Source organism: Psammomys obesus, unplaced genomic scaffold, assembly GCF_907164565.1.
Source record: "Psammomys obesus unplaced genomic scaffold, mPsaObe1.curated_primary_1811, whole genome shotgun sequence".
In the NCBI taxonomy this organism is placed as follows: Eukaryota; Metazoa; Chordata; class Mammalia; order Rodentia; family Muridae; genus Psammomys; species Psammomys obesus.
The window spans coordinates 22,753,442-22,779,596 of NW_026596073.1; the positions used below are offsets into that span (position 1 = coordinate 22,753,442).

Below are 26,155 nucleotides of genomic sequence, written 5' to 3' on the forward strand. Positions count from 1 at the left end.
GATCAAGGTTATCTCATTTCATTCCCTTGACATCTCAACTTTCATCAGAAATATAAATAATTATTTCCCCCAATCGTTATAATTTGAATGTGAGTAAGCAGATAATAATACGTGATAAGCTTATGCCTCTACAAGTTTGTTAATTGTTCTAGCATTTTGTCATAACTACACTCAAGTAAGCATAAAATGCAGGCAAACTAACAAGAAAATGGTGTAGGTCCTTATCAAATTGAATATCCATGTCTAAACTGAAATAGTCCCATCTTTAGATGAAGAAAAGAAAAATCCTTTACTATCAACCTAAAAACTTCTGGCATTCTATAAACCAGGTACAGGAAAGGAAGTTAAATTTGCATGCCAATGATTATAGTAACAATGACAATAGTCATAACCTGTTCCAAGAACACCACCCTCAACTGTAAACACATAAAGACAGGTGCTTACATTCATTAATACAAACAATCATGGATAAAAGTTTAGACGTGGTTTCTAAACTCCTACTTTTTTTTTTATACTTCAGTTAAATATGAAAGGATCAAGTTCTTGGTGATTGCCTTAAAGAATGCAGTAGAGATATATGCGTGGGCCCCTAAACCTTATCACAAGTTCATGGCATTTAAGGTAAGCATGGATGTTTCTTGTTTATTTCTCTGTTTTCATCCGAGTTCTGTTTTCCACATAAGTCAATATCAGTTTTATTATATAGAGAAAATGTGTTTTAAAAAACAATTCTTAAATATATTATCTCAAAAGAGTTACATATTAAAAATGTCATACAGCTCATCACATTAAAATCAGTGATTGCCCTTCTCCCTTGGAGGTCTATGACTTTAAGAGGAATTTAGTTTGGAAATACCAGGAAATACCAGATACCAGGAAAAGTAGCAAACACAGCATTACACAACAGTCTCTGTTATAAAGTCCCTGGATGCCAAGTATTGTCTGAGGTTCTCCCTGAAAAAGGCAGCTCTGTGGCAGTACTGGGTCTCCAGATATGCTAATTATCGCTAACATTTCAGAATCAAGTCTCTAAGACTTGGTTGGTTCTTTGATTAACCCTGTTGCATAAAAATGTCTCTGAACTGAATCCTGAAGGCAGTCACTTGCAGGAAAGATCCTACTCCTCTGAATTTCTCTTCTGATAGCCTTTGCATCCGTTTGCCTTGACTTAGTCTGTACTCAGCACAGATAGGTTGGGTATTCGTGAGGTTCAGCGAGAATGGGATGTGATGTGCTTTATCCCATTGACCCCAGATTATAAAACATGAACCCCAACTGCCAGAAAAAGTAATCACTTTCAATCACACCGTGGTATTCAGATCATATAGCCTATGTCCAATGTGAATTTCTCTCCCATGTTCTCTTTGCAATTCTCACTGGTCCTCACTGCCCCTACCTTTGTGACTTTTAGCTTTTGTAATTGATTTTTGGATCTTTATGTATTATTTCATGTTACCTATGCTATGTGAAAGCCAAATCTGTCATGGAATTTTGTCAGTACTCTTAGAGATGAATCACTCCACTCCCATCTTGATCTTTTAGTTCAAATGGCGCATTTGTGATGTGCTCTGGATGACAGATTCATCCACAGAAACAGGGTCTCCTCCACAGGCCTGCTCTACTGAAAGAAATTTTTTGGATTATATTACAATGAAAGGCTGACTCACAAAGCTAACATGGTGCTACTTAGCTGCCAAAATCTCTCTCTAGAAAAGCTTTTCAGTCAAGATCCCCTTCCTATCCTGACTCTGAAGCCTCTGCCCTCAGTCCTAGGCAAAGCCTATGAGAGAAAAACAGCAAAACACTCCCCTCAAACAGATCAGACCCAACCTGGAAGAGGAAGTGCAGAGGCCAGACCTTGAACAGGAAAGACTGGCATGGACCAGAGGTGAAACCTTCCTCTAGGGCAAGGACAAAAGCTGTTAACTTTTTGTGCTGTGAGAATGACTTTAAGAGAAGTGTTTAATGGAAGCTGTGGTTTCTCGAATCTTCTCCGATAAAAAGCACAAAATCATGACAAAGGTAGAGAGACATGAACACTTCATAGCTATGGAGCTTAGGCCCTGAATCAATCAAACAGAACTTCGATAAACTCTGCCAGAACTCCCCTCTTTTCCTTCTCAGTTAAGTCCTTGGAGATAAGCCAAGCCATGAGTATGACAAGGTGTCTTCTACATCTCCTTTTCTTTTCCCAAATCTGTCTCTCAGAATGCAGTATGAAATTTAGAGAAATTGAGAGCCATGGAAAGAAAGTCATAACCAATGTATTCCCATTCATCTCCGACATATTTAACATAGCGCTGCTCTGTGCGGGAAGGCAGCAACCACAGCTAAACCTGGTTACCACATGGGAAAGAGGGGGCCGCAGAGATCAATGCACACTCTCTAGAGCATAAAGGCCAAAAATATACAGGAAAGAGCAACAGCAGGCAGACAGCAAGCTTTTAACACACAATTTTGATGCTATCAAAATTGATAGCTGTAAATTCTTTACTGTGAATAAGAAAAGAGAGGAACAGAAGTAAACAATACAGCTTTCTTCTTGAAGTCAGACATGAACAGAGACCTAAACCTGAAAGTGACCTTTCCCAACTATTCTTTTTTGTTAATTAATTCACTTTACATCTCCCCCATACACTCCTCCCTCTTCTCCCAGTCCCACCCTTCCTCCCACATCCCTTCTCCCATATTCCTCAGAATAGCCTCCTACCTGCACACCCCAGCTCATCTAGTCATATGTGGACTGAGTTTGTCTTCTTCCCCTGTGGCCTGGTAGGGAAGTCCCACCACAGGGAAATGATCAAAAATCAGGCAACATAGTCCATGTCAAAGATATCCCCCACTCCCCTAACTAAGATGCCTCTGAAGTCTAAGATGCCCATCAGACTTGTGTTTTTGGAGTTTGCATTGTAGTATGTCTATCCTGTACTATGTGACTAAAATCCTGTCATAATTGAGTGTGTGTTGTGTGTGTCTTTCTGGGTCTGTGTTACCACACTCAGGATGATCTTTTCAACTGAAGAAAGCCACTTCCTTCAAACAGTGGCCAAAGGAAACTCTTAGGAATAAGACAACCTCTTTGAATGATATGGATACTAATGGGGTGATTTTTAAAGTCTTTTGCAGATCTACAGCATAAGCCTCTGCTTGTTGATCTCACGGTAGAAGAAGGTCAAAGGTTAAAGGTCATTTTTGGCTCACACACTGGTTTCCATGTAATTGATGTTGATTCTGGAAACTCCTATGATATCTATATACCATCCCATGTAAGTTTCAGGAATTGACTGTCTCCTGCCCCCTGCATGACAGCCTGCTTGTAGAGAGATTTGGTTATACTTCTTTTTACTTGAAATAATGCTAATCTATAAATGTTGGTGAATTTTGGGTATCACTGAGTAGAGAGAATGTTCTTAAAGTATTATTCCTCCATCAAGCTAAGTAGCACAAAAATTAACTTATTTTGAAGACATCGTCTTGTCTTTTTGGACTTCACATGCCTATGTCAGATCATAGCTGAGTTCCTGTTTTCAGTTTTCAACAGAAGTTTGGTTTCTTCTATGTTAGAGAAAGAGAATGGTTAGATACTAAATTCTAGGAAAGATTCTCTTTCCTGCTATTAGTAGTCATGCCAGGTGACTTCTCCATACAGCTTTTCCAACTGTAAGATAGGACTCCAACTCCCTATTCTTTAGGGTAGTTACCATGATCACTAAATTGGCTCAGCATCCAGCATGTTCAGGTTCTTCTTGTCAACAATATGATACTCGATTTACTCTGCTAATACATTGCATAAAACACTACCCTCAGTGGAAATGCTGCATGGATCTACATGTGAGAGCTGTTGTGGTGTAAGCAATGTTTCACGAATATAACCTCAAGGCTAACAAACTCTCAGGATAGTCTGGGGCTGGCCCATACCTGATTGGCATTTTGAAGTCTTTAAAAGCCCAGTGCTTAGGCATGCTGTTTTGACACATGCAGCTGTCACCCACTGATGCATTTTCTAGCTTTTTCCTTGCATGTCTCTATCACAGCTGAGATGCTGAGTCACCACTGTGATTCTCTTCAATCCCCCAAAGCCCTGTCTGTCAAGCATATGTTGGAATGATGTGACATTGTCAACCAGGAGGAGGAGTAGCGCCTCCTTTTCCCCAGAACCAGTCAATCTGTGCTTAGTTTAGCAGTGTGACAATGGTAACGTAATTCTCCATTTTTTTTTTTTCTCTAAAGAACTCGTTCTGGTGTTGGAGCTCCCAGGTGAAATTTCTAGGTTATGTATTCACTGCCTTTTGTGGGCACCTGGCATTCTCACTTTATGTGGAAGCAGTCGTTCTAGGGGACACCCATGAATTTCAGTGTTAGAAAATGTACTCAGAAACTACTTCTATCACCGAATAATTGTGTAGCTTTGGTCAAGTTACATAACCCAGAGATGTAGTTCCTCATCTGCAACAAAGCTTTCTGTGATGGAGAACTCTTCTAAGGACTAGAAATGATGTATACAGTGGTCCAAAGACTGGCACACTAGGTCCTCTATACACTTGGTGTTAATGTTCTTAAGAACCATTGTATTCTTGCTCAAGTAACTTTGTGTTTGCCTGCTGCATTTGACAAGAGCCATGATTAAACTAAAGTAGATTTCATTATCTACAGTGAAAATAACATAAAATTTCATTTGTAATTTTAAAGGTAAAAGTCAAGAGGTTGTCCTGTTTTTAAGTAGAGTAATTCTTGGCCTGTCTTTGTCTCCTAGATTCAGGGCAATATCACTCCCCATGCTATTGTCATCTTGCCTAAAACGGATGGAATGGAAATGCTTGTGTGCTATGAGGATGAGGGGGTGTATGTGAACACCTACGGCCGGATCACTAAGGATGTGGTGCTCCAATGGGGAGAAATGCCCACATCTGTGGGTAGGTTAACCATTCCTTATCTCCTTCAGCAGTTACATCCCCCAAATGAACCGAAAGTCAAGAAATGTGAAACAACCATTTGAGTCCACCAAAAAAAAAAAAAAAAAAAAAAAAAAAAAAAAAAAAAAAAAAAAAAAACAAAAAAAAAAAAAAAACAACAACAACAAAAAAAAACAAAAACAAATTTGTGAATAATCCTTGTAAGACTTGCTTTGTCTGTTTAATCTCATGTCCTTTGTCTTTTTGTGGTTAAGATGTGAACAAATACTGTAAGTTGTTGCCTATCTAATGTTTTTAATGCAGTTTTGGAAATTCCTTTTGACAGCCTACATTCATTCCAATCAGATAATGGGCTGGGGCGAGAAAGCTATTGAGATCCGGTCAGTGGAAACAGGACATTTGGATGGAGTATTTATGCATAAGCGAGCTCAAAGGTTAAAGTTTCTATGTGAAAGAAATGATAAGGTAAATCCGTTTCAACTTTGCTTTAGTGTTTGCATTTTAAGAGACCGCCAGGTACCTGTGAAACCTTCACTTTCCTTTATACTGACTTGAGTCACATCTGTTAAATGATCAATAACTATCTTGAAATGGCATTTACTTGGCTTGATTCATGCGACCATTCAGAACCTTATAACTCGTACATCCAAGCCAACATAAAACATCTAGAACTTCCTTGTAAACTCTTGCTAACTTTTGTGGCCCCAGGGCCTTCTGGTAATTTAGCAACCATTGCAAACTCTCTGATGCACTTAGAGCAGCTGGCCCATCATTAATCATCTCACAGTGGGTTAGCCTTACGTTTTCACTTCTATGCCTTTCACAGAAATACTATTGGGACCTAGTTTTCATATTAAGTGTAAAAACATCTGACATGTAGAAATATGAACTTCTGAAAAACGTCACTCATTTCCAAGACATGTAGTCACAAACTCAACTCCTGCCATGTCCTTCCTGTCTCATTTCAGCCATGTGTCTCCTGACATGTCACGGGGGGGCTACATTCCAGTACAAGTGACCATGCCTGGCCAGCATGATCTGTCACCTTACGGGAGTATACTGAGGTGGTCATGCTCAGCCCTGCCCTCCATGTAGAGTAATTCAGTCTCTAGTAGCTAATCTGATTTGTGAGCCCACCCACTGAGATCATGTTCAGCCTAACAGCCATGTCCACATAGAAAAGAATGGGATGGGTCGAACTGTTTACATTTCTTTGTTCACCCCAGTTCCCCAGAGGCCAGGCTAGTCGTGATCCAACCCTAGTAACGTGGGTCTGGATTCTTTGAACCTGGCTAACTGCTTCTGACCTGGTGTGGTCTAGTGGACAGTAGCTGTGGAAGACAAGGCTGGTTACCAGGGGTCTTATCAGAGTATGTCTGAAACTAGATTTATCAAGTAAGACTCCAACACTTCTGCAGTCGTAGATACTCAGATATGAAATGTTACCAGTGTAGACAACCATACTCTAGTTCTTGATGACCAACTCCAGCAGGCCTGGTCCAGCCCATACACTCAGACTGGAGCCTCTGGATAAATCCCTGAACCCACAACCAGGGAAAACAGCAACCCTTTCCTTTCAGCAAATCTTCACTGTCCTCTGACTCACTGACCCCGTAGAGTAGCCTTACTTTCCTCTGTAGCTTTAGCTAAATGTCAAGCAATTCCAGAAGCTTCTTGAGAAGCCATGGAGACATAGTAGCACAGACTTTTCACTAGTGACACCTACTCGTTCCTCAGACCACAAACACTGGCTGACTGAAGGGCTACTGCACAGCCCCAAATATTATTTTCCCGGGGCCGTGGTTCACTGACATTCAGCTCAAGTAAGCAGTAATCTAAATTCTGCTCACTTCTCCCAGGCCTTTGATAAAGTGTTTGAGCTGGCTCAGACCTAATGGACTGTGGTTTTGCTTATTAATGCCATTATCTCCTCTGGCCCGGGATCTGCCAGCATCAGCAGAGACAAAGTGTTAACCCGTAGAGCACCAGACTGAATATGCATCCAACACCTTAGCCTAATCAACCATAGCCACTCTTGATTTCTTTGTTTTCAAGTTTAAAAATTGAACACTGAAGTTGTACAAACTGTAGGTAGGCCCCCAAATTTTGCCCATAACTTCAGGTATTTAAAGGGATTCTCTTCCATCTGCCTCCATATCAATTACGAGGGAGAGAAAGATAGCACCTGTACCCTTTTTTAGAAATCGTCATTGTCCCCGCCAGAAGTCCAGCAATAAATAATAATGTTCGAGAACATACGTGAGGGCCTGAGGGTCTCCAGACAGTGCGCTATCTCAGAAGTCACTGCCAACACTGGCCACTGAAACAGCTGACACGTGGTGAGGATAGGGCATGTGAGAGAAAATGGCTGGACAGTTGAAGAAGAAAAGGGGGAAGAAAAAAACCATGAAGTTGAACTAACTTGTTTTTAATTTCAAACAGGTATTTTTTGCATCCGTGCGATCTGGAGGAAGTAGCCAAGTGTTTTTCATGACCCTCAACAGAAATTCCATGATGAACTGGTAACAGAAGAGCACTTGGCACTTATCTTCATGGCGTTATTTCTATTGTAAAAGAACATAACTCATGTGGACGTATGCCAGTCTAGAGGCAGAATCAGAAGGCCTGGTTGAACATACCGCTTTCCCCGTTTCCTCTCCCTCCATCTCTCCCAATATGGTCCTTCTTTCAGTGTTGCAGCCTGGTTGAGGAGGAGAGAAAGGTGGCAGGCGTGTCTGGGAGATCCCGAGGATGCTGCATTGTCTGTGGACAGAGATGGACTGTGTGCCCTTCGGGGTTAGGGATAGAAACAAATATTGTGTGCTCTTATGATTAAGCTGTGTTTATGCTGGCTCTTCAGTTCTCTTGGTTTGAATTTTTTAACATTTTTTTTCTTTACCACCTTACTTTGTAAGAATGGGGAGAAATGCGTACTGGGAAATTAGTCTTTTTTAAATTCTGTCTGCCTGCTAGCTTTAAGTATATGGTTTGTTGTAAATTTTCCAATTCCCAGTAGTGAGAGACAGCACAATAAATGTACCTTATCTCCCTCCACTGAAGGCCAAAACCGCAGAGGCGGGTAATTTAAGAATTCTCTTGCCTTCACCAACCCAAGAGGCTGTTTTGTTTTGTTTTGTCTTTTTTATTATTATTATTATTATTGCTACTGACTAATGAATTTTTGAAAGAGAAGCAAAATAGCTGGTTTTCTCCTCTCTGGGGAAATAGATTTTAAATGGCTAAACTACTAGCCCTAATCTAATAAAATCAACTACCACTTTTGTTGAGTCTGACAGGCCGTATTTTGATATGGCCCTTTCTAGAATGGAGGGTGTTGAATGGTACAGGGATGCCATTGAGTTGAGTGGGCTTGTGATTGGGGAGGGACTCTGGGATGTAACTGTCCCTCGGTTATTATGCAACAGATCAGGGCAAAAGATGGGATGACAGGTGGGTCACCCAGAAGGAGCTTCTGAGAAATGAGCTAATATGTCTATGTAAATACACACACGTTCTTTCTTAAAGGCACAAAGCCTCCTTGCTAAGAGGTCCCTTCAGGCTTTGGTAAGACTGAGACTGACTGAGATTTTTCTTGGAGCTTGGATAACATGACAGCCAAGCTCTGGAAACCCAGCCCCCTCCCAAGGGTGCCGCTTTCTCAAGATAAAAACTGTGACAGGAAAGAATTGCTAATAAATGTTTCTGAGCTGCCTGTGTTTTCACTGGGTCAAGTGACTAGACTCATAAGCCTGCCACAGACACAGCAGGCACCAACAGCTCAGATTTTAGGGAAACTGAAGGCAAGGCTTTGGCCAAAATTCTGAGACCCTAATCACATTATGTTCCTCCAAACTTCCCAACATACTGTTAACAGCATCTGTGCAGAGATGTGTATGTATTTAGTTCAGGTTGACTTGTGTCCTTATTAAAAAAAAAAAACAAACATAAAAAAAAACAAAAAACAAAAACAAAAACAAAAAAAAAAACAACCCTTACTCGAATGATTTGAACCTTTATGTGACTGACTGGGATATTTCCCAGAGCTATAAGCATGGCCGCCTACGGTATCCAGGTGTTGCAAAACGGTATCTGTGCTGTGCTTCCTGTTTTAACCTACCTCGTTTTGTTTGTTTTTGTTTCTCTGTTCATCACAGCGGTGTTATATCCAGGAGACATATAGAGAGCTCAACTGGCAATCTCAGCTGTATTGAATATTTTCAAAACAGTAGTTGACCAAATTGTTCTTTAAAATTGGAGGGAGAAAAAAAATCTCCAATGACAAAAATCTAATGCAGTTTGTTTTTAAAGAATGCAATTACTGTAAATGGATCAAAAAAAGAAAGACAGAAACTGTGATTCTACTGATTTTTGCCTAAACAAATGAGCAGCTTATGTACTATAAATGAGAACGAAACACATGGTAGGAAAATGGTACTTTTTTAATCTGGTGGTTTGGCCAAAGGGGATGAGAAAGGGAAAGTATTCTGAGCTCTGGACTAGGTGATTCTGTAACCCCTGAAGGTGATTGTTGTTTGCAGTTATCTGACGAAGGTAACACGCAGGGATGCAATGAGGGTGGTCTTCAGGCGATCACCACGGTGTGCCCATCACGGTCCCTCTAGCTCTCAAAAGCAATGAAATCCTCCCGTTCTCATTTTTACTGCTGGGGTTATGCTGCCAGACAACACTGTCTTCTTCAAATTCCATGGGACAAATTCAGCAATAGCTCTGGGTTGAATTCAGCAACTACTGTAATTGGATGCTGACGTGGACAAAAATAATACGAATGTGTCTCCAAATGTGATTGCCACCAGGCTCTTTATATTGCTGCTGTGATAGTTCGAACCAGAGGCTTCCTTAAATTATGTTGCAAACTGATCTTTGTTTTTATGTTTTGTTTTGTTTTGTTCTTATTTCTAAGCGATACATCTAAAACACACAGCTTTAAATGATTTTTTTATTGTGGGACTTTGGGTACAGTTAAGAAATAAAAGGGAATCATTGTGTTTAAACATAAGGTAGTTTGTGAATGTATTTTTTAAAATCTAGATTCATTGGAACAAAAAAATCATAAGAAAACATACTAATGCCGTCTTGTTTACAGTATGTACAGTGACATAACATGACATGAGCTTTTTCTGGTGCCAACAAAATAAAACACAGACGTTAAACATCAAGCCATGCCTTTTATATTTTTGTACAAATATTTTGCACTGACCATATGGCAAAACCAAATTTAAAAGGACCCCGCTAATCTCTGCTCCTTAAAATACACTATAGAGGTCCCTGAAGCAGTTATCCTCACAAGTAAATATTCTGGCACTTATGACAGGTCTCAACCCTGACATCATGAGACCTCGGTCATGCAAAATACATCAGAATGGTGCCCTTGTGGTTCTTCATGCAGTTCCCAAATTTGGGATTGATTTTTGTTTGTTTGTTTTTCTGGTGGGTGTGTTGTAATTTAAAATGTTTTCTGTTTTGGTCTTTCCTTTAAAAAGGTTTTTTTTTTTCCTCGTAGAAATTAGCCAAGTTTCTGTTTTTCTACAAGGAGGAATAGCCTTCCCCAAAAATTAAGCTTTAGTAGACCTGTCCATTCTCAATGCAATTGACTGTGCAGCAAACACACTGAGCGTGCCCACACCACAGCCTTGGTCCGGGTCCTAGAAGGAAACCACTGTAACCGAGTGCTAGCCAGGATGTTGTGCTCAGATTCCTGTATTCAGTGAATGGTAGATATGGATGAACTGTGAATCTTCCCCCCCACTGACTTCATCCAGGTCATACACAACCATCTTACACCAAACAAACAAAACTTACATCAAGCACCACATGAAATCTGATAGGCCTAGTTAGATGGAGCTCAGTTTCTTCCTGGGGGAATTTTAAACAAACGTTAAGACCTAAACTTGTTGTTGATTCAATAGCATACATAGAAGTAAGGGCAAACTCTTACAAGGCCACGTGGACAGGGCTCTGTGTCTCTAATGCTATCATACTACCGTTGATTTCTGGGATGACACACCTTGCATCAAGGACACATTTTTTTTTTTAAGTCGCTGTAATTCCTGGCTGTCACTACCTTCTAACAGTTTTCTGTCTGCTCTTGTGGTGCACTGATGATTGTGTCTCTGGTCTTTCCTGTGCACTAGTGTAGAAAGAGGCGTGATACTCAGGCCTGAGCCATTTGAGTTTTGTCCATTGACAAAGAAGGGCCAAAGTCTGACTTCACAGTCCACAAAGTTCTCCTTACAAAACCGCTTTCCCTGCTGCTGTGTGTACAAGTTCCTGTCGTTGTACTCCCAAACCATGCAAGCATTCTGTGTGCGCTGTCTTGGAAAGTCTTCGTACACAGGCACCGTTGCCTTCATGCTGACTGCTCTGCACTATACGTTGTGCTGCATTATTCTTAAGAAAGAATATATAGGTGTTGATCAAACTTGATCTTGATGAGTTTCAGGAAAACATGAGAAAATTGACCCTGGTCCAAGCACTCCAGAGACTCTCTGGTACTATGTTCTGACCATCTCAACAGTTGTAAATTATGGATTACCTTTTGGTTCATTCCTGAAAAGTTAAATCTAACTGTCTCAAACAACACGTGCAAACCCCGCTGTCCTTGAGACTACGTAACTGTAACACAAAATTTAACCCCGAAAGTCTAAGTCTTTATTTACCTGCTGGAAATTCATATAAATGCCATCAAATTTGGCCTTGCTCACTTCAGCAGCAATAGGGACCCTACAATGAGTTTTCCTTCCATGAGTCTCGCATAGTGTGACTATAAGATGCTCTCTGTTCCAGAGCCAAACAGAGAGTAGGAGCGTTTTACAGTTTGCAGATCCAGAGCTGACAGCACGGACACTTCTGCCAAGTATTTTGTAGTGTTACTTTTATTATCATACTGTGATACTGTTCTAAGAATTTCTCCATAGACATTTTTGAGATTCAACAGTTTGCACAGCATTAAATAATATGAGATCACGACCCTGTGCTTTGAACTTTACCCCACTGCCATGCCAGTCCATGAAGGCCCACAATACAGAACAACAAAGATCTCCCCAAAAGTTTCTAAATGAAAGCTCCCTGGATAAGGTTTGTACTATTTTAAGTCAGATCAGAATCTCAATAAACATTTGGATGACTCTAGAAAATACAGTTGAAAAAAAAAATGCCCTGAGGTTTCCAGATTTCTGGCTGTGTGTAATCCTCTTTGCACTCATTTACTCTGCATGAGTTTGGTTTTGATGATTTATCTCTTACAGACAGCAAATATCCATGCTTCGATAGCCCCATTTGAGAATCCCTTCCCCAGGTTAAAGCATAGCAATGCATAGTGTAGTTTGCTTAAGGAACCTGAAGCATTTGCCTAAGTTAGAATTTCACATGTCGGATGGCAGCCATGGGGGAGAGGACAATAGCCTACATACATTTTAAAACTGCATGTTTTAAAAGGACTTTTCTTTTGGACGTTTTAGCTGTCTTACGCTGTTAATATGACTGCAGAGAGATGGCAGATCTACAACACTAGGAAAGTATTCTTTTGCAGTGTGTGTGGTTGCTTACATGTTTAAAGCTCTAGTTTTCAACAGTGTTCTGAATGGTCAAAGAAATCTGCTGAAACTGGATACAGTTGTCCCTCTGTATCTTCCTGAAAAACTTCCAGCCTGAAACTTTTATTTTTCAGTATGCTCTTTCCTTCACTTATACCACAGTTCTTCCAGTGCTTTCTAGAGGTGTCTGTGCTGCACTTGGGAAGCCTTTGGCAGGCTCTTTGCCAGAGCACCTAGACCTGTATCTCGGGATGTGTTATTCTACGTTATTACAGACAACATGTTTACACTGAAGAACTAAGGGGAACAAGACACATGCTAACTCCTCATCGCCATTCCTCCTTGTTCTTCCCGATACCCTCTTCCCTGAAGCTCTATCATCTACTGAGAAAGTCCCTGAGTCCCCTTCAGTCACTCTCCCAAGTCTCCATGTGCTCGTCCCATGGCCCCTGCCATTTCCCACTACCCTTCGGATGCTTGACGATTTTAGTATTCATATGACACACCTACAAAAAAACTCTGGCTTCTCGTTTTCCTGATCCTGACTGGTGAACCTTATTATGAATGACTATAGAAGCTCCTAAAGCCATAGTGGAAAATTCTTCCCATTGGCTCATGGTGCGTCTTATACATCCTTTTCGAACAAAGGCCATGGTTTCACCCATATCCCCTTTTCTTTGACATCACAAGTGTCTTCCATTCTCCTGGAGGTCACACACATTAATGATACAGGGTCCTGAGTTACAACCCACTCCTTGGCCCTACCACTCCATTTCACTTCCACCTCTCGCTCCACTACCCCAGAGTAACTGTGTCTACTCACTAACTGAATTTCTTTCCTCGGCCTTTTGAAACCTTTTAAATCAGTCTTTCATCTCCAGGATAGTCGCTTTGCTGAGGGTTTTAGTGACTGCCTCCCTGCTCAGCGCAGCAACCAGCTCCCTGGCTGCATGCTGCTAAGCTGCAATCTTTGACTCGGTCAGGAACTGGTTCCTTAAATGGCTCATATGCCCTGCACTTCCCCATTTGCTGGCGTGTGCTAGTAGCTAGGACTGGATAGCCCTTTTCTTCAGTCTTGAGCCTTGGAAACCATCTATACGATGTCATAGGACGCATTCTCATCTCCAGCCCCAGCCTCTTTCCTGAATGCTGGACTCACATGCCTAATTTCCTAAAAAGCATCATCATGTCCATATGTGCTGGGTCCCAACAGAACAAACTGATCCATCGTCTTCCACAGATTATCAAGTGTCCATTCTTCCACACCAGAAAATCTCTCTGTCACCCCTAATTTTCTCCTTTCAAATACCGTATTTTGGAAATGTGCCCTTCCTTAGATTCTGGGAATATCATGATCTTATCTGGGGCCCTGGCCACTTTCTACTTGGCATGTTGCTTTTAGAACACAAGCCATTCTATTAAGCTCTACAGTACCCCCCCTAGATGGCTTAAAATAACATATTCATGTGGCAAATAAAACCACTGAAATACTCTGCCCTAACTTTTGACCTTCCTCAACTACCATAACTCCTTCTTTGACCCATTTTTTCTCTGTTCACTTGGATTTGGCCATGCAGTCTATGCTTTACCCAAAATACCCTCAAAGCATGGCCCACTGTGGTATCTCATCCAGAAACCTCATCCATCACATACTTACATGGCTTACCCCTCTTCCTTGAGATCCTGCTCATATATATTCTTTTTCTTTCAGAGGGCTGTATTATAAAAGACCACCACCCATAACCATTTTCTGCTTTACCGCCACTCAGCTCTTTTCATCAGCTGTTTTACTCTTGGGTCTGTCTTTAAAGTGCTTTGAAGAATACCTAGCAGACAGTAGCTGCTTGGTAAATGTTTATTGAATGGATACATGAGTGAAAATAAACAATAACTGTTTGAAATCAAAATGGCATCAAGCTATGTGGTTAATTTTAATTTCTATACCAAAATTTAAAAAAGCCATCTGCAGAGGCCATTAAATTATTGACCATAGCTATATTCTTCTATAAAAATAGAAAACCCTGATACTTTACAGTCCTGGCAGGAAAGACACCTGACTTTGACCCTGGCTATCCTTTCTTGCTTCATGAATCATTTCACAAACTAAGTTGTGGGATTAGAAGAGAAGCTATACCATAGACCACTAAGAAAAGCAGCGGTTTAAAACTCTTAGACCAACACAAACAATGGTCCCTTTAAAGTTATTGTCATTTCAAAGAAAAATATGCAGATTCGAGGGTGTAGGGGGGAAGGCCCTTAATTTTATTTTATGAAATAAATGTTTAAAAATCACAATGGTCAAAGACCTTCTGTTTCAAAAATTCCTGATGACAGTTGGGTCTTAATAATCTTTCAAGTGGCAGGAGTTCTGAGGCCTCCCTGGGCAGCCTTTTACATCTGTATATATTCAGTGTCATTAAATGTTGTTGCATGAAGTTTCACTGTAGGATATTGACACACGCCTTCTGATGGATTCATTGTTTCACCGAGTCTTGTAAAGGGCACACCTTGTAGTTTAATTTGTTCAGTCATGTATTTATCTCCTCCCTTAATAAAAAAAAAATATTTTAAAAAAAGAAGTTAGTGAATGATGTAACTGAAGCAGCGTAACAAAGAAAGAACTGTTACTCTCTTCCTGTGTCTTCTCACAAAGATGGTGAGACAAAGAAAGATGCTGTATAATTCATTCTAAATAGCCAGGGTCAAGGTCTTCATCTTTCCAGGACCAAAACCGTGTAGGGGACTTGCAATGCTCAGATGCAGATGTCTGAAGTCCCTTCGAGGTGTAGATGGGAAATAGAAGTCAGACGCTTCAACATAGCCAAAATGTTACCATAATCCAGAACAATCTAGAAATCAAAAGTCCCAATTGTTAAAAATCCAACATTATTTTTAAAATAAGTTTTTAGTATAATTTACATTAAAATATTGTATTATTAGCTTTCTTTAAAATTGTATCACACCACCTTGACAGAATGCTTTCAATTGTTACAAATTGCACTGTCCATGTTTTGTGACAACAACAATTTGAAACAGGCCTGACTCCCCCAAAATATAATTATCTTGTTCCATGTCAATCTACCAACTAAAGTCTAAGGACAGAGTTGGTATAATTGTGGTTTCAGCAGAGATTGCATGATCCCAGGTTTCCTTTTCTTCATAGCCAACTTAATAAAAGGAGTTTTCAGAGCTGGAATTACTGAATTATCAAAGTTATCACCAATGTAGTAAAAAATGGCCAAATGGGTGAGCACAGCGAGTTTTCTAACCGTCACTTACAGACATTTGGAGTTGGTAATCATCATGTTGGTATTCAGACATATTTGAGACTGATGCTGATAAGGGATAATTGCCCATTTCATTAAATGTTCCCATTTGGCATATAATGTTGGGAGCCTGGAGGCTTCAGTTTTGATTTTGACACTTCACTGGATAGTGAAATCCAGAAGGACATGGGAGCACTGCTCAAGAGATCACAGTGTCCAGACTTATTTCAGTCCAGGAATAGACCGCCCTTCTCAAAAGTTGTGGGGACAAGACCCAACATCATGCTCCCACAATGAAGCCTAGTGGGTACCTACCCAAACTCTATAACCTAGGCTGGCCACATCACGGTAAGTGGTAGTGACATTCCAGAGACCTCTATAAGTGCCAGGACCATCAAAGGTTGGCCATGTTGTGAGACAGAAGTCACCACAAAACTTGCCATATTCCAAGTGCCTTGTCAGATAAAGACTAATTCCAGTCTTTCCAAGTATGATGAGTCCTGTCATATATGCCAGAGGAAAAAAGCAACAAAAAGTTCACAAATACTTGCAAATAAAATTCTATTTCATAAGCAACATTTCCACAGGAATGACGCAACTACAAACAATGCCTGGGGAACATACGGTCAAGCTGAACCCTTTCCTACAACTCCCAGCCTGGCAGAGGCCCTTAAAACTTCCATTCGTAGCATGGTTGTGTTTTATGACAATGTCTGTATGTAGAAAATATGCTAATGGTCATTGGTTTAGACCATTCTGATAACACTATCTCTTTTTTTGTTTTGTTTTGTTTGTTTTGTTTTGCATGTTAAAGGACTCAAAACAATAAAGTTTTTATTTTTATTTTCTGGTCAGTTCATATACCATCTGGAGGCAACTATGATCTTGCTAGAGCATGGCATGCCTATTCTATGTATGCGATGATAAGCAAAGTCAAGCTGCCTGTGCTACATACAGCCAGCCCCACACTGGAAGCTGAGCTAGAAGCTGCTGAGGAAGAATTTACCCCTGCCTACTCCCATTCCCCCTCCCAAGGAGCAATAGTCATTTAGGTAGCTGAGATAAAGAAGGCAAAGGACAGGGAACACACATTCTTAGATGATAACAGAAGGAGAGTTTATCCTTTGACAGAGGAATGCAGAAACTTTGGTGTAACCAGAGAGAAGTGTTGTTCTGAGTTTTCCTAGAAAGACACAGGCAAATATCTGTTCACCAAGGTAAGTCACTAGCAACAGACCAAAGAATGATTCCACCAAAGTCTAGTTTGGGGCACAAGACAGTTTATTGAGGTTATTTGCAGGAGCATGAATGACTCAAAGGTACTTGCATCACCAAAAAACAAAACAAAACCACACATGCCTAGAGTTCTGTATATAGTTAGCAGTTTGACAGGTTGCAGAGTTTTTTCTCATAGCAATTGTTACTGATTATGTAACTGTAGGGGAGCCCTTATAAAAGTTCTAAGATTCAAGAACTTCCTAAGCCTCATAAGTTTCATGTATTTCCTGAGTTGTAACAAGCTTCCCAAAAGACAGAATTTTCAATATGGAGGACATTGCCATACAACAAAGGTTATGGAAGTTTATGGACACTTTAAAAAAGTGATCTTCCCCAGCCTATTAGAACAGAAAACAAGGAGGTCTTCTAGCTAGCTAGAGCAGTTGAAGCAAAGACCCAGAGGAATGGAAGAGCATGTGGGTACAAAAAACAGCAAGTGGTTCAACATGACAAAGAAAGTGCTGGTAGAGCCAAAAATCAGTCAATCACATCTTCTGGGGCCCATGTTCACCTTTCTCACAGGCCACAGGGCTTCCAGAACACAGAGGTAGCCCACTTCCTGACCTCTAGTGAAAGAAGAACATCACTTAAGACAGTTGATTACTTCCACATGTTGATGCGATGTGCTCCCAAGCCCCTGTCCCACAAGGGGATTCTTTCAGCTGCTTCTTGCAACACTAAGCAGCCCAGTTTTCCTCAGGGAGCTCTAGCCTTGCAGCATGGAACCTCCCTGTTGTCCCACTGGCTCAAATGTTCCTGATCAAAAGACTAAGTCGGGTGCTTATTACTAGAGCACCATTCTCACAGCCCCTCCCCATGGAAGCCAGCACCGGGTATGCTCACACCGTCATCCTAGACAATGCGTCACAACCTCAAAGAAACATGACATTTGGACACTCGTTCTTTCTTTTTCCATTCTGCACAGACCACTGATTTTCCAGAGAGTACAGAGACCCAAGTGCCTGGGAGCCAGGTAAACAAACAAGTTAGAAAAGTGTTTGCTTTGCGAGCATAAAGATCTGAGTTTTACTTCCAGAGCCCATGTGAAAACAAAACAAAACAACAACAAACAAACAAAGTAGCCATTGTTCTTGTTTGTAATTCTAGCAGTAAGTGGAAAGAGGTGGAGCCATGGGGCTCACTGGCAACCAATCTAACCAAGTTGATGAACCGTAAGCCAGGGAAAGATCCTGTCTGAAAAATAATAATAAGGCACCCAAAGAATGACACTCAAAGTTGACCTCTGGCCTCTACATGTAGACACACACCTGAGCATACATATGTACCCCACACACACACATTAATATAAACACACATACACACACACAAAAAAAAACAAGTCTTCAAACCACTACTTCCTCATCTTCGCTGCCGCTTTTTTCCTGTGTAACACTTTGAGAAGAGAAGATGCGGGGTGATTGAATTGGCCACCTTATGTCCTTGTCCTCACAGGTCACCTACAGTTAAAACTCCTGAGTAGGCTATCACTGGAAACACCCCTCCTGCTCCCTAAGGCACTGCCGTGCTTTAGGGACCTGGGCCTCCTCCTGGGAGACTCTGCCCTGCGACACACCAACTCAGCCAAAAGACGGCCAGGGCACAGGACTTGCATGTCAGTCATTTCACTTTTATCTTGAAGTTAATTCTATAACACCTTTTAGTGTGCAGAAAATGTTCTTTTAAAAGCACATTTAACGGCTGTCATTTTCATTTACAGACATTCTCTTTGACATCCCTCTGAACTGAGTCTTTATTTGTGTTTACGGTCTTATTAATCTTCAAGTCTGCATTTATTTAGGTTCCGAGTAAAATTTTGGTTATTTAACACTCATCTTTTATAGATGACTTTTTCAATCATTTGGCCTCTATATTTGGTTTGGTAGCTGTCTTTATTTCTGCTTTATTTATTGTCTTTATTTCTGCTTCTTTGTGATTCTAAATTCTTCATTTTGCTTCTCATGTTCTTTGAATATTTTCTACTTCTGCTTCTGCATTTACCTTTCCTGCTGTTTATTTGCATTGTATCTGGTTTTTTTTAATGTATATTTATGCTCCCTTTCTCATAGATACACATTTTTTCCTAGTGTCTTAGAAATTTGTCATCATTGTGTTTGTGTCTATGTATTTTGGTTATATTCCTGTAATATTTAAATTTTCTCTCTGGTATTAATTTTAGTCTGTAGTTTATTCTGTGTCCTCCATTATTTTAGAGACAGATCGAGAAAGAACTTACCCAGTTCTAGCTAAGGGTTCTGAGTAAGAGGCCATCTGGATTCACAACACCAAGGGAGGAGAGGAGAAGAGCACCCCATTCTATAAAACAAGAGAACCACCACAATAGCTCACCAAAAAGCAGGAACATCAAAATCAGTGTCACGAACATCAACTACAGCACCTGGGGGCAGCTTGTTCCCAGCAAATGTGAAAAGAAATGAAAAGAGGGGCAGGGAGAAAAAGACATTGCTTCCCAACATATGGAAGGACAGACTTCCACAGCCAGAAGAGTGTGAGTGAGTCAGGTGGTAACACCGGTGACTCAACTTCTGCGAGTCTGATTCTTTCTTGCTCCTGGCACAGGGGTCAGACCATCTCTGCCTGCCCCTGGATAAGATCTGTGCAAACTTGCTCCACAGTTGCTTTCACAAGGTACCCGTAAGACACAAGAGAGAGTTTAGAGGAGTCGCTACATAAAAGAATTATTATTATTAAATTATATTATATATTTACGTATATGTAGGAAAGAAAACTGCGTGTTTATATATGTGTGAATGCATATATATGTATATTTGTGTGTGAAAGTGTATGTATGTATGTGTGTACATGTGTGAAGATATATATATGTGTGTGAATGCATGTGACTGTGTATGTATGTGTGTGTATTAGTATTTATGCTGTTCTAAGTAGCCAAGATCAAATGCTTTCCTGTCCTCAAGCATACACTTCTAAAACACCAAATCACAGCCAGGCAGTGGTAGCACACGCCTTTAATCCCAGTGCTTGGGAGGCTCAGGCAGGCAGTTCCCTGTGAGTTCAAGGCCTAGTCTACACAGTGAGTTCCAGGACAGCCAAAACTACATAGAATAACCCTACCTCAAAAAACCAAACCAAACAAATAAACAAAAACACCAGATCCCTTTGTTGACTATCTGTGGTCTGGTGCCTTGAGCTTGTATTCCTGCTATACTATAAATCTACTTCACCTTTTAAACTTTAAAGATGTTTGATTGTTTGGGGCATTTTTGTTTGTTTGTTGTTTTTCAATATAACTACTTCAATGAAAGACATTTTGCAAAAAAAAAAAAAAAAAAAAAAAAAAGCCCATTCCTCAGAAGATTCAGTTTTGCCTTGTCAATACAACAGCTTTCAAGACAAAACCAGTTTCTTCCCTTTGCAGCTGCAATCTTTGTGATAGTTCACAGTGACAACAGACAAGGCCTTGCCTGGCACATCTGCTACCGAGATGCTCTCTTCTTCCCTTACTCAGTGGCTATTTCAAATATCAGTGTTTCAAGGTCCCAGTATCTGGAGCTGTTATCTCCAGCGGAGCTCAGCAAGAAAGAATTAAAATGCTAAGCAGGCTTTCTTTTGACAAGAAGTGGGGAAAGCTGGTGGGTGAATTGGTTGATGAGCCTGTGATAAGGCCAGGAAGGTTAGAAGGTGCACCTCTTGCCAGGATTATCAACAGAAATGAAGTAGAAGAGAATCTGCCACTCAGGGCACTAACCCCAGTGGAACACTTAAAACTCATTGCACTTTTCAGAGTGAAACATCAGCAAGAGACCCAACCCTTACCCTTGCATAAACTCAAAGCATAAAATTGAGAATCCCCCTGGGAAGTTAGGGCCTGACCTTTCAGAGCCTACCCACACGGTGAGCGAGTAGCTCAAGCAGCCCAGAGGCTGCAGCGGGAAGGGAGGTGGGCTGGGGCTGGGTGCCAGACCACACAGGCCTGGACTCCTTCTACTTCACCCGACTCTTCTAGACACCCGGCCTTCTACCTGACAAAACCTGGAGCCATTTGTTCCCATCAAGGCAAAGGCAACGGCCTTGGTGTGTTGAGTGGGTTCTTGCAGATGGCTCAGAGAGAAAGAAGCTCGTGCCCAAGCTTTCACTACAGAAAGAATCTCCTGAGGAGAGGTGTTAAAGACAGAAAGAAGCGAGGGCAAGGGACAGAGTGTAGTCACCGGCTAGACTGCACATTTTGTGAAGAGAGGCTGGCTCATGCTCGCCATGGTCCACTTTGGTGCAGCCCAGAACATCCAGAAAACCTTAGAGTACTGCTCCAAAGACCACAGAACTGCACTGCCAGCTGCAGTGCCCTTGGATTCTGGTTCCAGCCTTGCTTTGGATCTCTGAAGAGCCAAAATGCTTCCTTCCCAGCCCCAAACACCTCATAGTGCTTGACCAAATCCACTCATCCTGCTCCAAAGCAGGAGGTAACTTCAGGTTGTGAAGGAAGGGGCCGTGTTATTTGGGCTTAATGCGCTAATCTTACCGCTGACTCTCAGAATGCATCCGAAGAGGTGCATTCAGTGTTTGCACTTGCATTTAGGGCTTTCCGGGGAGGACAAAGCTAATGAAGTTGCTCATTTCTCAGAGATCCATGAGACAAAGGAGCCCTTGGGTCAACAACTTGTCCGTGTGCACGGGATTGCACCATCTGCTTGTTTTCGTGCATTCCTGGAACTCCTATCTCATAAACAGCTGACCTGAGACTCCTCTGGCCCTGACACTGCTCCTTTCACTGGTGACCTGTTGATCAATAACACCGGGCAACACTGCTTGTTAACCCTCAACAAGGACCTCATGATCTTCGCTCCCTTTTTTTTTATGTCCACCTCATCAACTTCCCTCAGCAGCCTGCAAATGAACTACAAATGCTTTTCAAGGCAATGGCAGAAAATAGCTCCAAGAGTGTCTGGAAATGATTAACCTGAGAACATTAAAGAGACACAAGCTCATAACAGAAAGATGCCCTGCAGAGTATTGTGTCCATTTAGGACATTCAATTGGAAAGAGTGGTTAGGAACAGAGCGTTTTAATTGACTTAATTTAAACGGGGATGATTCAAGGATTATAAACAAAAATTTTCTGTGTGCAGCAGTAGCATTCAATTTAGATTAAATTGCCTGGTGATTAATTAATTTAGGACAGTGCTCACAAGAAATTGCCATCCATACATATCTGTCAAATCGATTTGCCACAGATTGTCAAACCTCTGGGGTATAAACAGTACAAGGCCATGGGACACCCATTCAGCAAGTGACCCCTTGCTCTTCCAACTAAAAATTCCATGATGGCCAAATATCAGAAACTGCAGGTGGAAAAAGACAGCACGGCTCATCTAGCTAGGCAGGCCAGAGGTCCCCAGCCACGCATATCAGCTGCTGGAAAGGGTGTCTTGTTGAAAAGAAAGAGTCACAGAAACTGGGAGCAAACACCAGTGACCACTGTGTGCTTGGCTTTGCTCTGAGCACACGCACACACCAGCTTCTTCCATTCCACAGCAATCCCACAAAGCCGGTGCTGTACCCACCTTGCAAGAGAAGACAGTGGGAGCTCATCTAGCTTGTCTCACAAAAGATGTCTAAAGAAGTGAAGCAAGGCTTGTTTGTGCTCGCAGACCCAGACAAAGGGCAGAGCCAGGACTCCCCTCCCTGGTGTGGTGCCCCAAAGCCTTGTGAGCATGACTTCTATTTCATAAGATGCCTTGGGTTCTGAAGAAGCATCCTAGAAGGGTTGACTTCCCTTCTTTCCAAAGCCATGTGCAGCAAGTAGAGGCTCACCAGTGGAGCAACTGACATGGCAGGAGTGGTGAGGCACTGGGTTCCTCCTTGTGCTGATCTTAGACAAGCAGGAGCCTGCAGTGCTGGAAAAAGGTATCCAGACATTCAGGCTTGCACTGAGGAACTGTGTGTTATTTGTCTATGGATTTCGGTGCCATACCGAGGGAAACAGATTCAAGCGACCTAGACTCTAAAAACCAAAACCTTTTTGTTCCTTTTATGTGCAGACTTTAACCTGTTGTGTATACATGTATATGAGGGGTGTGTGTGTGCGTGTGTGTGTGTGTGTGTGTGTGTGTGTGTAAATGTAGATAAAGCCTAAGAAACTAGAAAGCAGAAAGCAGATAAGAGAGGGTAAATATAGGTGATGAAATATGGTAATAGACTAAAGGACACATGGGACACAACAGAAGAGAAATGGGGAGGAGTAGAATCACAAGAAGGGACTGGGAAGCAGGGGTTTTGGAGAGATAGGTGAGGAAAATCTACTAAAACAAACTATTTGAAAATGTCATGATGATATCTACCTAATATCTTGTATGCTAAGTGTTAAAATTACATATTCCAGAGAGTATAGATCTTATTAATCATTCTTACCACATTTTAAAATAAAATGCCAACAACACCCAGTGTTACTCAAATGATAATTTCTGTTTTGATGAAATAGATGAAGATTAATAAACTGTAAAATTGAGTGTATTGTGTCCCTTTCGACATAATGGCCCATGTGAGGTGATTGATGGCTTAGAGCACCTCTAAAATGAGAACTGCTACTCTCATATGTGTGAGAATTACTACTCCTAATTAAGTTATGGCCCAAGAGCTTAAACACAAGAGCAGAATTCTAATAGTCTGAACCTTAGTTTTCCTGTTATTCATGGTGAGGAATGAAAGACGAGCAGTGCATATGTGACAGATTTCTTAAGGCAGTGACAAAGTATTTGAGCAAAAATAACTAGAGAGAAAAGGTTTTTTTTTCTCATAATTACAGCAGTCCTGGTCTGTTGTTAGAGAAGGGACATGATGGAGCACCTCACTCCATGACAACCATGGGCTACTTCCTCTTCTTCCGTTTATTCCATTCGGGCCTCCAGTCTGTAGGACGGTGTCTTTCCCCATGGTTACTCTTCTTTGATAATGGCCCTCAGGCTTACCATGCAGTGTATGATGGAGGAGGGAGCTCAATCTTTTTACTCTTCTCTTGTTAGAGTCATTACTACTTCACACACTCTGGGCTTCTCTGTTGTTCTGCTGTGGTTCTGGATCTACCATTGTCTTATTGGATTATTATAACTCCTGGATATTCCTCCCCTTCCTCCTTCATATCTATTCTGTCCTTGTCTGTGTCATATGCATTCTCTCATTTCAGCACTCTAAGCTTTCTAAAGTACTTTTTACTAAAGTACAATTTATCTATTAAAATCATCAGATTGCTGTCAAAGAGAGTGGTCCCATGAGACTGATGCCTGGTTCTTCTCTTTGGATCTTGTTAGCCTAACATTAACCAGCAGAATTCACAAATTCTTCATTAATCTATCCACAAAGAGCTGCTGGAGCAAAGTTTAGGCAACTATAAAGAAGGAAAAGAAACCAGGAGTGATGGCATACTTCTATAACCCCAGCACTCGGGACAGGGAAGCGGGAGGACCAGAGTTCAAGGCCAACCTAGCATACATGAGACCTTATTTCAGAAAACAAAAGAAACAGCAGGAGGAGGAGGAAAAGGAAGATTTTTTTTTAAAGAAGAATAAAGAAAATGGCATGTTTATTGTCTTCCCTTCTTAGTTTAATACAGGAAGCTCTTTGTAAGAATGTCCCTGGATCACAACTGCCCTCTTTTGTTCCCTGCTAGGGCTCATTTCCAGAGAAAGTCCAAGAAGTCAATTTGGTCCCAGAGCATCCACAATAAAGAATCCACGTCAGCCTAGTCAGGCTCTTCTGGAGACTCAAACTCTATTCCTTTTACTGTCCTTTCATCCTTCTCCATCTAGTTTTTCATGCAATCAACATTTATCTTATTGTCTGTCAGAAAAATAGCTTGTTTTTGTTTTTGTTTTTTACAAAATATTCTTTCTTAAATCTATGACATCAAAACTCAGGCTTCAGTTCTTATTGGCTTATTTATCTCTAAGACATACTCTAAGAAGTCGTGACCTAATTATTATTAGCATAACTGATTTTCTATCTTTCTAAGAGATACAAATTTTGCTTGTTTGGTTAGTTGGTTGATTGGTTTAATTTTTTGGGAAAGGGGTTCTCTGTGTAGTCTTGGCTGACCTGGACTCACTTTATAGACCAGGCTGGCCTCAAACTCTCAAGAGATCCACCTGCCTCTGCCTCCTGAGTGCTGGGATTACAGCCATGCACCATCCCACCTGACACAAGATACAAAATGTAATAAGGCTTAAAATTAAAACTTTATTTTTCAGACAAATTCTGAGTGTAACCCTAGGTGGTCTAAACCTCTCTATGTAGACTAGGTAGGCCTTAAACTCACAGAGTTCTGGTTTAAAAGTGTGTACCACCACACCCAACTGAAATTAAAACATTTGTGTGTGTGTGTGTGTGTGTCCAGTAAATCATTTCTCACATTTGCTCAAAATAAAGCCTTCTAAAACTGAGTCATCTCAATGGTTCAATCTCAACAGCCTCAACACTGCACTCTTCATATCTCTCTGAAACAAAGAGTATCTGGGAATTCTTACTATAGATAATTCTAACAGAAAAAGATCTCTTTTGACTGTGGGTGGGGCTAGGAGTATGAGGAGGTAAGGGGGTCCTAATGCCCTTCATAGTGTAAATGTCTCATCACGGTGGTCAACGCTAGTTACTGACTGTTCAATAAGAGGCCTACAGCACAGAAATGTAGAGAGGACCGAACATCCCACGGTGTGGGCCACAAGAACTGTAAGATCTATGTTTTCCAGCAAAGACAACGCAGAAGAGGCCAGAGCAAAAAAATCCTAATCCAGATGGATCTTAGACACTACCTAATCCTGTGACACCAAACAGATTGCTAAACCACTTCAACTATCTGCTTCTTCATCTATGAAGTGAGAACATCAGAGTATACCACATCAGAGTATACTGCCCTCAGGAGATGATGGAATTGGAATTTGTTGAAATGAAAAAAAAAAAACAAACAAACAAAAAAAAAAAAACCAAAAAAAAAAAAAAAACAGCATTACCTTTTGGGGAATCACCATTAACACAAATAGAACTCAAAACAATGAGGTTCTAATGGATAATTTAGTTCAATTAGCTTAATCGGAAGGAACTCCGGAGGGATTCATTTACTGCATGTGGGTAAGTAATGTGGGTGTGAAAAGACATCTGTGTAGGTGGGATTTGTAGATTCC

At 41.1% G+C, this 26,155-nt stretch overlaps 1 protein-coding gene across 1 annotated transcript in view; it reads left to right on the forward strand.

Annotated features, from left to right (window-relative positions):
• Positions 1–10,090, forward strand: part of Tnik (TRAF2 and NCK interacting kinase) — a 74,979-nt gene extending 64,889 nt beyond the window's left edge. The window contains exons 18-22 of the mRNA XM_055626212.1: positions 521–621; positions 3,117–3,266; positions 4,754–4,913; positions 5,239–5,378; positions 7,356–10,090. Coding sequence (XP_055482187.1) covers positions 521–621; positions 3,117–3,266; positions 4,754–4,913; positions 5,239–5,378; positions 7,356–7,439 — 635 coding nt within the window. The 3' untranslated portion in view covers positions 7,440–10,090. The remainder of the gene's footprint in view (positions 1–520; positions 622–3,116; positions 3,267–4,753; positions 4,914–5,238; positions 5,379–7,355) is intronic.
• The last annotated feature ends 16,065 nt before the right edge of the window (positions 10,091–26,155 follow it).